Here is a 12,794-nt window from a genome sequence, read left to right on the forward strand (position 1 = left end):
TTAGGCTTACTCAGAATTCAAATTCTGTTGCTGGAGATTCCAGAATCTTAAATAAATATGTTTTTACAATGTAAATAAACATATTATAAAAGTACATTTCTCAGTTACTTTAACATTTAACTTGTTTTGATTTTCGAATAATAATATAGCCTAATAAATTCTAATAATTATTAATTTCAATTCTTTTAAATATTACATTTACATTTCATTTTGATTAGAGTGATTAAAAAATAGTATTTTTAATTAATATACGCTTTTATTCTAAAATAACATCCCTGCAGAGAACCACGGTTCACAACTTCCGGTCCTTGGCGGACGTACAGGCGCTTGTAGTCCTACGTCTGTATTACTGTTGGTTTAAGAATGCACAAAAAACTACAATGCCCGTCGTGCTTCTCAGAAGAACTTTACTGTGTTGGTGGGCGTGCGCGTGTCAGTGTACAGTAAAGGATTGTAAACAGAGGTTCTTTCTTATGCTTAGCTTCGTTGGGTTGAAAGTACATATTTGAAAAGTACCAAGGCTGTACATATTTGAAAAGGAACAAGGCTGAATAAGAAATACATGAACGGACAACGTGTTCCCGTTACTCCAGTTACATTATCAGCACTTATTAAATGACAAAATACAAAAGATTAAATGATAATAAATTATACATCCTTAGTTGTTAATCCCGTGATTTAAATATGAGGTATGAGTTAAAATATCTATAAAGACGCTATTAGCTTACCTGCTATACCTGCTATGGACCTGTCATTGCGCAGTTGCAAAAAGTTTGTGCATTTGGACCTGAAAGGGGCACCTCCTAGAATCGGCTACTTAATTGAGGTACAACATCTTTTACTCTTATATAACTGTTTAAATAATATAAGGAATTAACCACGATTATGTTGCTACAGCTGATCCAGTTATTTGCTGATCTTGGTGCCAATGGCTTGCTCATTGAATATGAGGATATGTTTCCCTATGAAGGAGAGCTGAAAGTTCTTCAATCTACGACTCAGCCTCCATACAGGTAAGTATATATTTTCAAAATATTATTATTAATAATAATGTTTTATGTTATTTTATTTAAAAAAAATTTGGGCTGATAAAAATACCCAATATCCAAACAGCCGAGAAGAGATTGTGTCTATCCAGGATGCTGCCAATAGTAGAGGGCTGGAGATCATTCCCCTGGTGCAGACGTTTGGACATTTGGAAGTAACTATGAAACATATTTTTGTCATTTACACAGAAGTAGAAATATACATCCGTTGGAATTATGCATATTAAAACTCTTTACTATTTTTAAATGTTCTCAATCAGTTTGTCCTGAAGCACGAGGTGTTTAGAGACCTGCGGGAGGTGGACTACTGTCTGGGCACCCTGAACCCACACCGTGATGGAGGAGATAAGCTGGTGCAAGACATGCTACAACAAATCATGAAGCTCCACCCTAAAAGTACCAGCCTGCACATCGGAGCCGATGAGGTACAGCCCAACCCTCTGTCAATAAAATGTCACCTTGTGGCTACAATATAATAATTCCTACAAGTGAACCTTGGTTAAAATTTAAGTTTAGGGTGCTAGTTTTATATTGGTCTGTTGATAATAACTTTTTATTTTTTAATAGGTGTACATGCTCGGTCTCGGAGATGAATCCAAACAGTGGTTAAGTGTTCCAGGTCGGAGTGTTCACCAGATGTTCCTCAGTCATGTCATTAAGGTGGCAAAGGGCATTCAGGAGAGTTCGCCCAACCTTAAATTGATCATGTGGGATGATATGCTCAGGTCCATGAGCCCTGAGACCATTAAAGGCGAGCATTTAACATATTTATCACCTGTTTTGGAAAATGATCATGATTTTTTGCAAATGAGAGGAAAGGATGTATTTATTAAATATTTTCATATGTATAAGTGCATGCTTAAAGGGATATTTCACCCAAAAACAAAAATTCTATGATCGTTTACTCACCTTCATATCATTCCAAAACAATGAACCCCATTGACTGAACAAAAAACCCACTTTGTTCAAACGTTTTCATATATAATCTTACAAACTAATTATCTTATTTTGAATACATTAAATTAAGCTTTTGTATACAGTAGGGGGTTTTTGCAGGTGAGTTTGGAACTTAAAACAAAATGTAAGGGGTTGTTCACTGAGGACGCTATTTTTAAATGGTCAGTCTTTGACTTGTGTGACACGTTTCAATGCTTTTCTGGTATCTGGAAAGTGCTCTGCATTCAACTGTTCTGTTCCATTCCACAGAGCTGCATCTAGCTGCTTTTGAAGAGTGAATATAGTGACACTTCCCTTCAGTTGCTTTTTACATGCTTATGATACTATCACCTTCACTGGGCAAAAATATCTTACTTGACTGTTCCACATCCTCCACATTGACTCAACGTGAAATTAAATGAGTCAAATTTTCCAATTCACGGCTATCACTGTTATACTGTATATACACTTTTTTTGCATTATACTAACAACAATTTCTATCCAATGTATGATCTTATTCTAGAGAGTGGTCTTGTTGGATTAGTGCAACCAATGTTGTGGGATTACAGCCCAACTCTGGATGTGGATAACACTGGTAAGTTGGGTCAGTAGATTAAAAATGCACTTTTCAGTTTTGAGTTATTTGGTCTTGAAAATGCTTGATTATTTTACATGTACTTTTCCAGTCATGCTAATGGAACGATATACGTCTGCGGGTATGTTACAGCAGTGGGCCGCTAGCTCTTTTAAAGGCTCGACCACTGTGCACACCTGTGTGACCAGCACTCAGAGACATGTGGACAACCATTTGCAATGGCTCAAAGTGGCATCCAGCCTGTCAGCTGACATTGAGCTACAGGGAATTGCACTAACTGGATGGCAAAGGTTAGATGACATCTGGACTATCACTAGAATCGCAGTTGTCTTACTAGAGACAACAACATGTATGTTTCTTTTTTTCCTCTTAAGATATGACCACTTGTCCGTTTTGTGTGAGCTGATGCCTGTGGGTTTGCCCTCTTTGGCGTCCTGTTTGCAAACTCTTGTGCACGGTCAGTCACTTTCATTTTCACTCCTTTACATTTCTTTTTTTTTAGTACTAGAGAAGGATGATACATTGATGGCAGTATATAAATATTAAGAATGCTAAACTCACTATTGCTGTTCACTGTGATTCAGGTGGCTTTACTGAAGAGGCTCAAAAGAAGGTGGTTAAGACACTTGGTACTGTGGATGTAGGAGACACTGAGAGGTATCGTACATTCATATTCATGCCCTGAAAGATAAAAAGCATGTGTGAGTGTAACACTAATAAACCTCAAGGGTTACTTTTAAATAGACATTCTTTGGCCTGTGTGTCCTAGATTGTCTTCCAGGACGTCTTGCTCCTTTGCTGGGGCAAAACTAGCTGAACTCATAGTGAAACTGACGTCTTTGCTGGAGTCTACAGAACTGAGACATTTTCAGAACAATATGTGAGTTTAGGGCTACTAAGGTTTTATTTTTAAAAGATGGGTGTGCAGTTAATGCTAACTTTTCACCAAATATTTGTATTCATTCTTGCATAATAGGTTTGTGAGGGGCTGGTTCACACCCTACCACAAGCAAAAGAAGACAGTTAGCCCACTTATTGTACAACAGATTAAAACACAAGCAAAAATGTAAGTCTCTTATTATGTATACGCTACCGTTCAAAAGTGTGTGGTTGCTCAGATTGTTTAATGTTTTTGAAAGATATGCAAATAAGCAGTAAAAACAGTAATATTGTGAAATGCTATTACTTTGATATAACTTATAATTTTAAATAACTGTTTTCAATTTTAATATATTTCAAAATGTAATTTATTTCTGTGATGCAAAGCTGAATTTTCAGCAGTCTTCAGTGTTACGTGATCCATTAGAAATCAGTCTAATATGCTGATTTGCTAATTATAATCAATGTTGAAAACATTGTGCTGCTTAATATTTTTGTGATACACCATGTGTCTTATTCATGTGAATTTTTAACAAGGTTCTCATGATAGGATATATCCCTATTTTCCCTCTCATCTCCTCCAACAGGATTCTTGATGCCGTGGAGAGCCAGGTGCAAGAGGTGAGAGGAGAGATGTGTTTGCTGTACTTAGACTCTACAGTTCAGGAATGGGTGGTTCAACACGTCACCCCAGTGCTGGAGCCACTGCACAACCTACTGAGAGACACTGAAACTGTTTTAAATGAAATGGGACTTTGTACTGAATCCATATCTTAAAGTTGGTCAATACGTTTCATTTGAAAACTTTCTTTGGTTGCATTCAAGCTAGACTGTACTTGCAGTGCAATATAAAACAGAATGAAACAACTTAGAAAGCTTGCGTTTGTGAATCACAGTATTAATTTATTAATTTTTGTGTTTTGTAATATGTAATGAAATGTTTCATTTAAAATGATTACCAACCAATATGTGCATAAATTCAACAAAAATCTCCCATTCTGGCTTTCTGTGCTGAATAAATCTTAAAAATTTTCTTTCTTTTTCAGCAGGATTGTTGAATTAATCCATCCACGAATTCCAAAGTGTGTTTTTTTTTTTGGTATTATTTATGCACTATTATAGTATTTACTCATATTTTTATTGTCTTAGTTTTTATATTTTCAGTTTTCATTTTTTGTGTACTTACTTCTATATAGCTTTAATTAATTTTATTTATATAACTTAATCTTATTCATTTCAGTTAGTTACACATTTCTCATTTTTATGTAACTTTAAGTTTAGGGGTTTTGTTTATCTAATATTCATATTTTACTTCAGCTTTATTTCAGTTACCGACAATTATTTTAACTGTTTTCATTAACAATAGGAACACTTTTCACAACATTATGCCTGAAAAAAAAATCCTAAAAATATTATTGTCCAGACTTTTATTTTGTCACATATGGATTTACATGACCAGGAAGTGATATGTTGAGTCTCACCCATAATATTTGTAGCTTACATGGGTCGTTTGTATAAACAAAACGGATCAGTATAGCGGTTTTTTGGGAATTGTAAGCTATGTCGCCTCGTGTGCGCGTTACTAACACACCGCAACGCTTTTGTCGTCGTTATCAGCGCGTATAAACGCGGCCCGTTTAGCGTAACAGCGCCGTGCGGAGCGCTAAATAAAGGCATTTAGTGTCTGATCGAAACGGAACTGACTGCTAGTGCTGCGAAAACATGGCAGAGATGCACGTTGAGCCCAGCTCGACTGGCATCATCGAGCAGACTGAGCATTGTGAAATCAGAGGCTCAGTGAACGTGAGACTCCCCTCGCCCACACTGCTGGTTCCGTCCCGGAGTGGCTTGTCCAGTCCAGGGGTCTCCGGCTCCAGAGCAGTGTTTGGGTTCCCTATGAAGAGCAACCCCACTTCCCCATCATCAGAAGCCACAGAGAAGCCTGGTTCTCGGTGGGTTCGGCTGAATGTCGGGGGAACCTATTTTGTTGCAACGAAACAGACCCTGTGCAGGGATCCTAAATCGTTTCTGTATCGATTATGTCAGGAAGATCCAGATCTGGATTCGGATCAGGTAAGGCTCGGGTTACACCAGTAAAGCATGTCTTACTCCTTGAAATGAATCAGTCATTTTTCATGTGTGTAAAATATTAACATTAAAATGGATAAATTGTGGACATACCTGTGTAAGGATTGTCTGTATGTATTTGTAGTGCACCCATTAGGTCCAGTTTAATCCAGTATAAAGTAAATAAAATCCAGTGTAAAGGAATAGTTTATGCAACAATGATTTTTTGTTCATTATTTACTCTCCCTGGAGTCTTTCTAAACCTGTGTGGCATTCTTTATTATGTGGAACACAAAAGGAAATATTCTGAAGAGTTTTGTTAACCAAACAATTTTGGTTGCCATTGCCTGCCATTGTATGGACAAGAAAACACTGAGACATTTCTCAGAATATCTTCTTTTATGTTTTACAGAAAGAAGAAATAGAGTGGATGATTGAATGACAACAGAAATTTCATAGTTTTTTTGGTTTGTTTTTTTGAGTGCCTTCAAGATAGATGGGTTTCTGTAGCTGGTTTTTAGATGGTCTATTTCGTCATTATCTGGTTAACCAGTTACCTTTAAATCCAATAACCACCTTGACCGGCTTTAGATGACCAACTGGTAGCTGATTTGTTGCTGTTTTTCTACCAGGTTGGACCAGCCATTGACATGTTCAGGAACCTGCTTGGCCACCTTCGCGTTTGATAAGTTGGTCGCTGTTCCAAGATAGTATATTAGCTTGCATTAACTGGATCTATATACTCTAGATTCCATTTTCCAAAACACAGTTGACAACTAAAAAACTGTAGCAGGGTATACAAGTGTTATTTACAGTTCTACAGAGGATTTCCTTTCCAAAGTGTCAATTCATGTAAAAATAGCAACCGCAGTTTGAAGTTCAAAAATCACCAGAGCAAAAAAAAAAAAAAACCTGTTGTTGCTGCACTAATTTACTAAAACCATTCAGTATGTACTTCTGGAGAATGAATGGACTCACAAACTGGGTTCTAGAAATTCTCACGCACTTGATAATCAGGCACCACTTTACCTGCTGCTTGAGTGACGTTAACATGACCTTAATAGAAACAGTGGTTTGTCAAGGGGGTTTCACAAATGATTCAACAATATAACTGCGGTGACCACAACAGTGATGGTGAAGTTAATTGAAAACTGAATTGCAATTGCAACAAGCAGTGTTCACACTGTCGGTTGTTTTTTCTCACAGGATGAGACAGGAGCATATTTGATTGACAGGGATCCCACATATTTCGGACCCATCTTGAACTACTTGAGGCATGGGAAGTTGATCATCAACAAGAACCTCGCTGAGGAGGGTGAGATGATCTGGGCATGCTGCCCTCAAAAACGTCATAATGGAACAGTAATGGCCTAGTTTCATTCAGAAACATAATTTTTGTGTGTGTGTGGAAACTGGAAAGGGACCTCAGTGTACTTGCGTAAGATCATTTCCTGCAGGACGGGTGGGCTATTGAAAGGCTTACAGTCTGTCTATAAAAATCTTATATATATTTTTTTTTTCAAATTGTGACGATGGCAGTTTAAAAAAAAAATTTTTTTTTTATCAAGTTTGGTCTTATAGTTGTGTATAATTTCTAATCATCCTCTTTTATTGGTATGGGTGTAGCTTTAAAAGGATAGTTCTGACATCTTTTACTCACCTCATGTTCCAAAACTTTTCTTTGTTCTGTTATACACAAAATAAGATATTTTGAAAAATGTCAGTGTTTTTCTGTCCATACAGAGAATGTCAGTGGAATCCAATGTTGTTTTGGACCCCAGTGATTTTATTGTATGGACAAAGACAGTTGAAAAGTTCTTCAAAATATCTTCTTTTGTGTATCGCAGCAGAAAAAAAGCCATACAGGTTTGAACAACATGAAGGGTGAGTAAATGATAACAGAATTTTAATTTAGGTGTGAACTATGCTTTTAAGACTATATCATTTTCCAGATATTTATTTCTGATTATAAAGCAGTAACCACATGATAGATTCTCACTGATTCTCTGGCCACTGCAGGTGTTCTAGAGGAAGCAGAGTTTTACAACATTGTGTCACTTGTGAGGCTGGTGAAGGAGAGAATACGAGACAATGAAAACAGAACATCTCAGGTATGTGGGAAAACAACAGCCAGAGGAACAGAATACTTTTTGGACTTGTTTTTTGGAACACAGCTCTGCAATTAATTTGCTAGAAGTACTGGGATTGCTCAAAAGGCAGTATTTCATTGTCTACCTTCAAGCAGTCTGTGTCTAAAAGTTCATCCGAATCAGAGAGTTCCTCATTCGAGAACTATTTGGGAACAGTGAACCTTCTTCTTTTCAGCTGCCCAACCTTCAGTGTAGACAAGCACAGACTTATAGACATGATTTGAGAATTTACTTAAAAGAAGAGTTAAAAAATCAGTTATTTTCTCACCCTCATGTCCTTTCAAACCTGTATGACTTTATTTCTTCTGTAGAGTGCAAATGATGTTTTGAAGAATGTTCACGCTGCTCTTTTGCATACACCAGAAGTGTATGCTTGCATTATATTTTTTAAAAAGTACATTCTCATCAATATCTATATTGGCTACACTAAAGAAATAAAGTCATACAAGTTTGAAAGGACATTAGGGCGAGTAAATTAAGTCATTCATTTTTTTTGGGCGAACTATCCCATTAAAGGATGTTTCCAAAACCTGTGCACCTTCATACAATGATTTATTATTCTGTTTTAGCCCCTAATTCAGAATATTATTGTTTTTACAGGGCCCTGTGAAGCATGTGTATCGTGTATTACAATGTCAAGAGGAGGAACTCACTCAGATGGTTTCCACCATGTCAGACGGATGGAAGTTTGAACAGGTAGGTTTTGTTTCTCTTCACGTCCCCATCATATGTGGTGCTCTTGACCAGTATAGGTGCAGATCCTTTGTCTGGAGTATTGTAGCATCTTTCAAATCAGACATACAGAAGGTCTCTGGATGTTCCTCATTGTTTTAAACTATGTAGATTGTACAGACTGTAGATGCTGCACATGATGTTTTTGAGAAACCGAATATGTCTGCACCTTTCTTTGGGACTTGCGTAAGCCAGTGCTTTTGTTGCTTACCTGTTTACTATGGTACAAACTTGACTCAACTTGTCTATCTCAAGCTCATAAGTATCGGCTCCTCCTATAACTATGGCAACGAGGACCAGGCCGAATTCCTGTGCGTCGTTTCCCGGGAGCTCAACAACTCCACTAATGGAATTGTTATCGAGCCCACTGAGAAGGCTAAGGTAAGATGAACACTTTTTCATATTAGCTTATTTAGTATAATTTCTTTGACAACTTTGAAAACAAAATATGTGACCCTGGACCACAAATCCAGCCATAAGGGTACTTTTTATTTTTTAAATTGAGATTTATACTTCATCTGAAAGCTGAATAAATAAGCTTTCCATTGATGTATGGTTTGTTAGGATAGGACGATATTTGGCCGATATACAACTATTTGAAAATCTGGAGTCTGAGGGTGCAAAAAAATCTAAATATTGAGAAAATCGCCTTTAAAGTTGTCCAAATTAAGTTTTTAGCAATGCATATTACTAATCAAAAATTAAGTTTTAATATATTTACAGTAGGAAATTTACAAAATATCTTCATGGAACATGATCTTTACTTAATATCCTAATGATTTTTGGCATAAAAGAAAAATCTATAATTTTGACCCAGACAATGTATTTTTTGGCTATTGTTACAAATATACCCAAGCGACTTAAGACTGGTTTTGTGGTCCAGGGTCACATATAATACTTACTACTACTATTTATTCTAATTATCATTATTTTATATTGTTGATATACAGTTACGAAATTTTGGCCAAAATGTGTAGCCCTACAAACAAGCACAGCAAACCTAAAAAAAAATGTTTAAATCACATTTAAATAGCATTTTAAAAATGTTATCAGAAAAATCGCGATTGCATTTACCCCAAATCTTTAACAATATATTTTTTTATTATTATTATCATTATTTTTATTATTATTATTATTATTTTGTTACAAAAACATATCAAAGAAATGTTTAAACTGAATAAGATACGATATAATAATAATATTTTATAGCCATAATAATATATAATCACAACCTGATTTATTTAAAAATAGCATTTTAAATTAAATTTTCTTTAAGTTTTTCCCCAAATTGTGCAACCCTAATAATAATAATAATGATAATAATAATAATAATAATAATAATAATAGTAAATAGAATAGTAATAATAATAACACTATAAAAATTATATAAACTAAAATAATATATTATTATTATTATTACATTTTATTACAGTGTTTACATTAAATCATTAAATAAGGTAACATGATAATAATAATAATAATAATAATAATAATTATAGTTTGTAGTAGTAGCAGTAAAACAAATATTATATTATTATTTATTAAATATATTAATAAATATAATATAATTAATATATTATATTTATTAAATATATTTAAAAAAGTATATTAAATGAAATATTTTAATTAAAAAAATGAAAGGGGTTATTAATGACTGATGAGAACATATAACAGACTGATGAGAAAATATTTCCAAAAATTGTCGAGCTCATCATTATCTTCATGTTTCCTCCACAGATCCTTCAGGAGAGGGGGTCCAGGATGTGAGGAACCTGGTGCCTGAGCCCACACAGATCTCCCATCCCTCACCTCCTTTCTCCAGATCCTCCTCCACTATACAACTGACTCCAAGTTCATCAGCCCACCCTCCCCTCCTCCCTTGTGCCTTTCCACTGTGGGGGTTTCAGTCCCCCTCCTCCCTTCAGTGCTGCAGCATTAACCGATCAGCACCACCACTAACTATCATCACTAATCGACTAATGAAAAATGTGTCCGAGGTTAAACCTCAGACCATCACATTTGATGCAAGACCTGCTTCAAGAGAGGATTACAGGGAAGGATTCATCATTCATCTTAATGCTTATTTATGCAGACTTCATCATCATCTTCCTCATATCCAGGTCATTATAATCATAATCTTTACAGCTGCTGGCTTTAAATGTTTTAAGTGGGTTCAGTTGCCCCTGTTGGCTCGGCTGCGTCCACATGACCATAATTTCCTCAGGACTTCCAAATGGTGTGCAAGATAGCCTCATTTTTCTGACCGTCAATACAGCTTCTCATAACAACCGCATTCACTTACACTGTAAATCATTAGCAGCCAAATGTTTATCATTTCAGCGTTCATTTCCCATTGCCTGGTCAGACCAAGAGCACAGCAGATGGCACAACGGAAAAAACGAAGACCGCAGCTTTTGAACATGCAGTATTTTGTCTTCAAAGCGGCATGTTTCTTTTGTTAACTACCCATTTACACATCTGGAAAGGACCAGAGGAGAAGGGAAAACTCGTACTGCCAATTGTCCGGTCAGATGCTCCAAATCGCGTGTCCATCGCTGTGAAGAAGTCTCACATTTCCGATTCGCTCCGGTTGACTTCTGTCATCCTGGATTTTTTTGCCTTTGTCGCTGTGGATATTTCAAAACAGGAAATAAAAAATATCAAAGAAATATGCGGCTTAAGGGCATGTGAGGATTATGTATATTCAAAACATATGTATTACGAAGAGGCCGAATGCAAGTTTTTGTAGTAATTGTTGATATCTGTACCATAGTGGTTGTTTTTTGTGTTAATCAAGATGAGTTTCTCTCTCTGATTGGGGAAGGTTCTGAATCGACCCCTAATGTATTTTTTTTTTAAAAGCCTGGTCGCCGAGATGTGAAATTGTTGGTTGTGTTTTTCCTTTAAACACTTTGTCGATGACTGGAGAAAAGAAGAAAAAAAAAGCCGGAGACTTTTTGTATAGAGGTACATAGTCCAGGTGGTTCAGGAGACTGTTGTTGGACAAAGTGCCCACTAGTTTTGAGTCAGGGCAAAACTGCATTAGTGGCTCTTTGTTGCATTTTTTGACACTTTTCTGACATTTAAAATTCTGAACTGACTCTCCCCGTAACATTCTGGCTATTTAACTGTTTCAATAATTTCTGTTTAAAGTCTGATCACGTCAGTTGAATGTTTTTGAATGTATTTTGACACTTTTCGGACATTTTCAATTCAGATCTAACTCTCCACCGTAACATTTTGGGTATTTAACAGTTGAACTTCGTTTTGTTTAAAGTCTGATCACGTCAGTGGAATGTTTTTGAATGTAAAGGGCTCCATTTATTATGGAACATTCTTTTTTTTTTTTCAAAATCTAATATAATTTCCGGCAAAACATTTTATGTTTGCTTCATTTTAACATTGAAGCTTTGTCTTTGAAACCAGTGGCCCTCATTGTTTAACCCAATCTAGCAGCAGATGAACCTGATCTCCTGTTTTATCTCCTGTATTTTTTTATATAATTACGTTGTGGTTTCTCGGAATCTGCTGTGACTACATCACAAATTGTCAGTATTTGAACGGTATCCAGGCTGTATTTTGGTTATTCGGTTCTTCATATCTATTGATGAAATATTGTTGAATCTAGGGCTCAATAAGATGGCATCATGTGCGTGGACTTTAGGTGACGTTTTTATGGTCGGCAGTGTTTTAAATTGTTGTCTCTTCTCTCTCTAAATACATTTAAGAATTTTTACCTCTTTATCGCACTAAACTCATGTCTTTGGTTTATCATATCAAGAAGGCGAAGTACTTGAGTTTGTGAGATACTTTGTGGTTGTTGGCTTTCCCTTTCTTCTGTTGTGTTAATGTTTTCCCCTCCTGGAGAGAGTTTATTTGTTCAGCCCCAATTATTAGTCATTGAAGCTCCTGTAACGGGACCTCGGCTCTCTCACAGGATCCTATTGTACATTCCCATTGTTCAAATTGGTTTCAGGTCTGATTTCAAAGAAGAATCCTGGATTCAAAACTAGGTGGTGCTGTTTAAGTCTCTCTCCGTCCCAATGGTTTGTCTAGTGTTGTGCCTTTGACCTGTCATGCCCTTCATGTCTTCACTCCTAGATTACTCTACTTTAAATACAGATGGTTGGGAAATGGTGTTTATTTTATGTTTGGTTTGACTAAATCAGTTCTGTTCCTTGATTCAGATACTGACTGTGGCCGTTTCCCCTGAGTTTATGGTTCTTGTTGTTTCAGTGGTTCATCTGTATTTAGCTTTTCCTCTCCTGCCCCCATGCACTTTCATTATAATGCATTATTATACCTGCATTATAATGTTCTCACTGTGTGGATTTTGTTTTTAGATTTTGTTCTATTTTTAGAGTCAAACCCCATGTGAGGCAGAAGAAA

General features: G+C 36.1%; 2 protein-coding genes across 3 annotated transcripts; both read left to right on the plus strand.

Moving 5' to 3' along the window:
* Positions 1 to 425: 425 nt before the first annotated feature.
* On the plus strand, positions 426 to 4,362 carry LOC107582853 (hexosaminidase D-like). 2 transcript variants are annotated; one of them, XM_016268867.1, is made up of 12 exons: positions 426 to 826; positions 898 to 1,013; positions 1,114 to 1,201; positions 1,307 to 1,471; positions 1,614 to 1,797; positions 2,506 to 2,586; positions 2,669 to 2,867; positions 2,952 to 3,034; positions 3,162 to 3,234; positions 3,347 to 3,457; positions 3,554 to 3,643; positions 4,044 to 4,362. In XM_016268867.1, the coding sequence occupies exons 1-12, from the start codon at positions 743 to 745 to the stop codon at positions 4,231 to 4,233; spliced, it is 1,464 nt and encodes a 487-aa protein (XP_016124353.1). In that variant the 5' UTR covers positions 426 to 742; the 3' UTR covers positions 4,234 to 4,362. The 2 variants fall into 2 exon arrangements, with proteins under 2 accessions (XP_016124353.1, XP_016124354.1); XM_016268868.1 differs by having other exon boundaries at positions 2,506 to 2,577.
* A 557-nt stretch (positions 4,363 to 4,919) lies between these two features.
* LOC107582756 (BTB/POZ domain-containing protein KCTD5-like) lies at positions 4,920 to 11,337 on the plus strand. Its single transcript, XM_016268740.1, has 6 exons — positions 4,920 to 5,529; positions 6,730 to 6,838; positions 7,543 to 7,634; positions 8,274 to 8,369; positions 8,661 to 8,786; positions 10,143 to 11,337. The coding sequence occupies exons 1-6, from the start codon at positions 5,179 to 5,181 to the stop codon at positions 10,170 to 10,172; spliced, it is 804 nt and encodes a 267-aa protein (XP_016124226.1). The 5' UTR covers positions 4,920 to 5,178; the 3' UTR covers positions 10,173 to 11,337.
* The last annotated feature ends 1,457 nt before the right edge of the window (positions 11,338 to 12,794 follow it).

This window comes from Sinocyclocheilus grahami, unplaced genomic scaffold, assembly GCF_001515645.1.
Source record: "Sinocyclocheilus grahami isolate Dianchi unplaced genomic scaffold, SAMN03320097.WGS_v1.1 scaffold47.1, whole genome shotgun sequence".
In the NCBI taxonomy this organism is placed as follows: domain Eukaryota; kingdom Metazoa; phylum Chordata; class Actinopteri; order Cypriniformes; family Cyprinidae; genus Sinocyclocheilus; species Sinocyclocheilus grahami.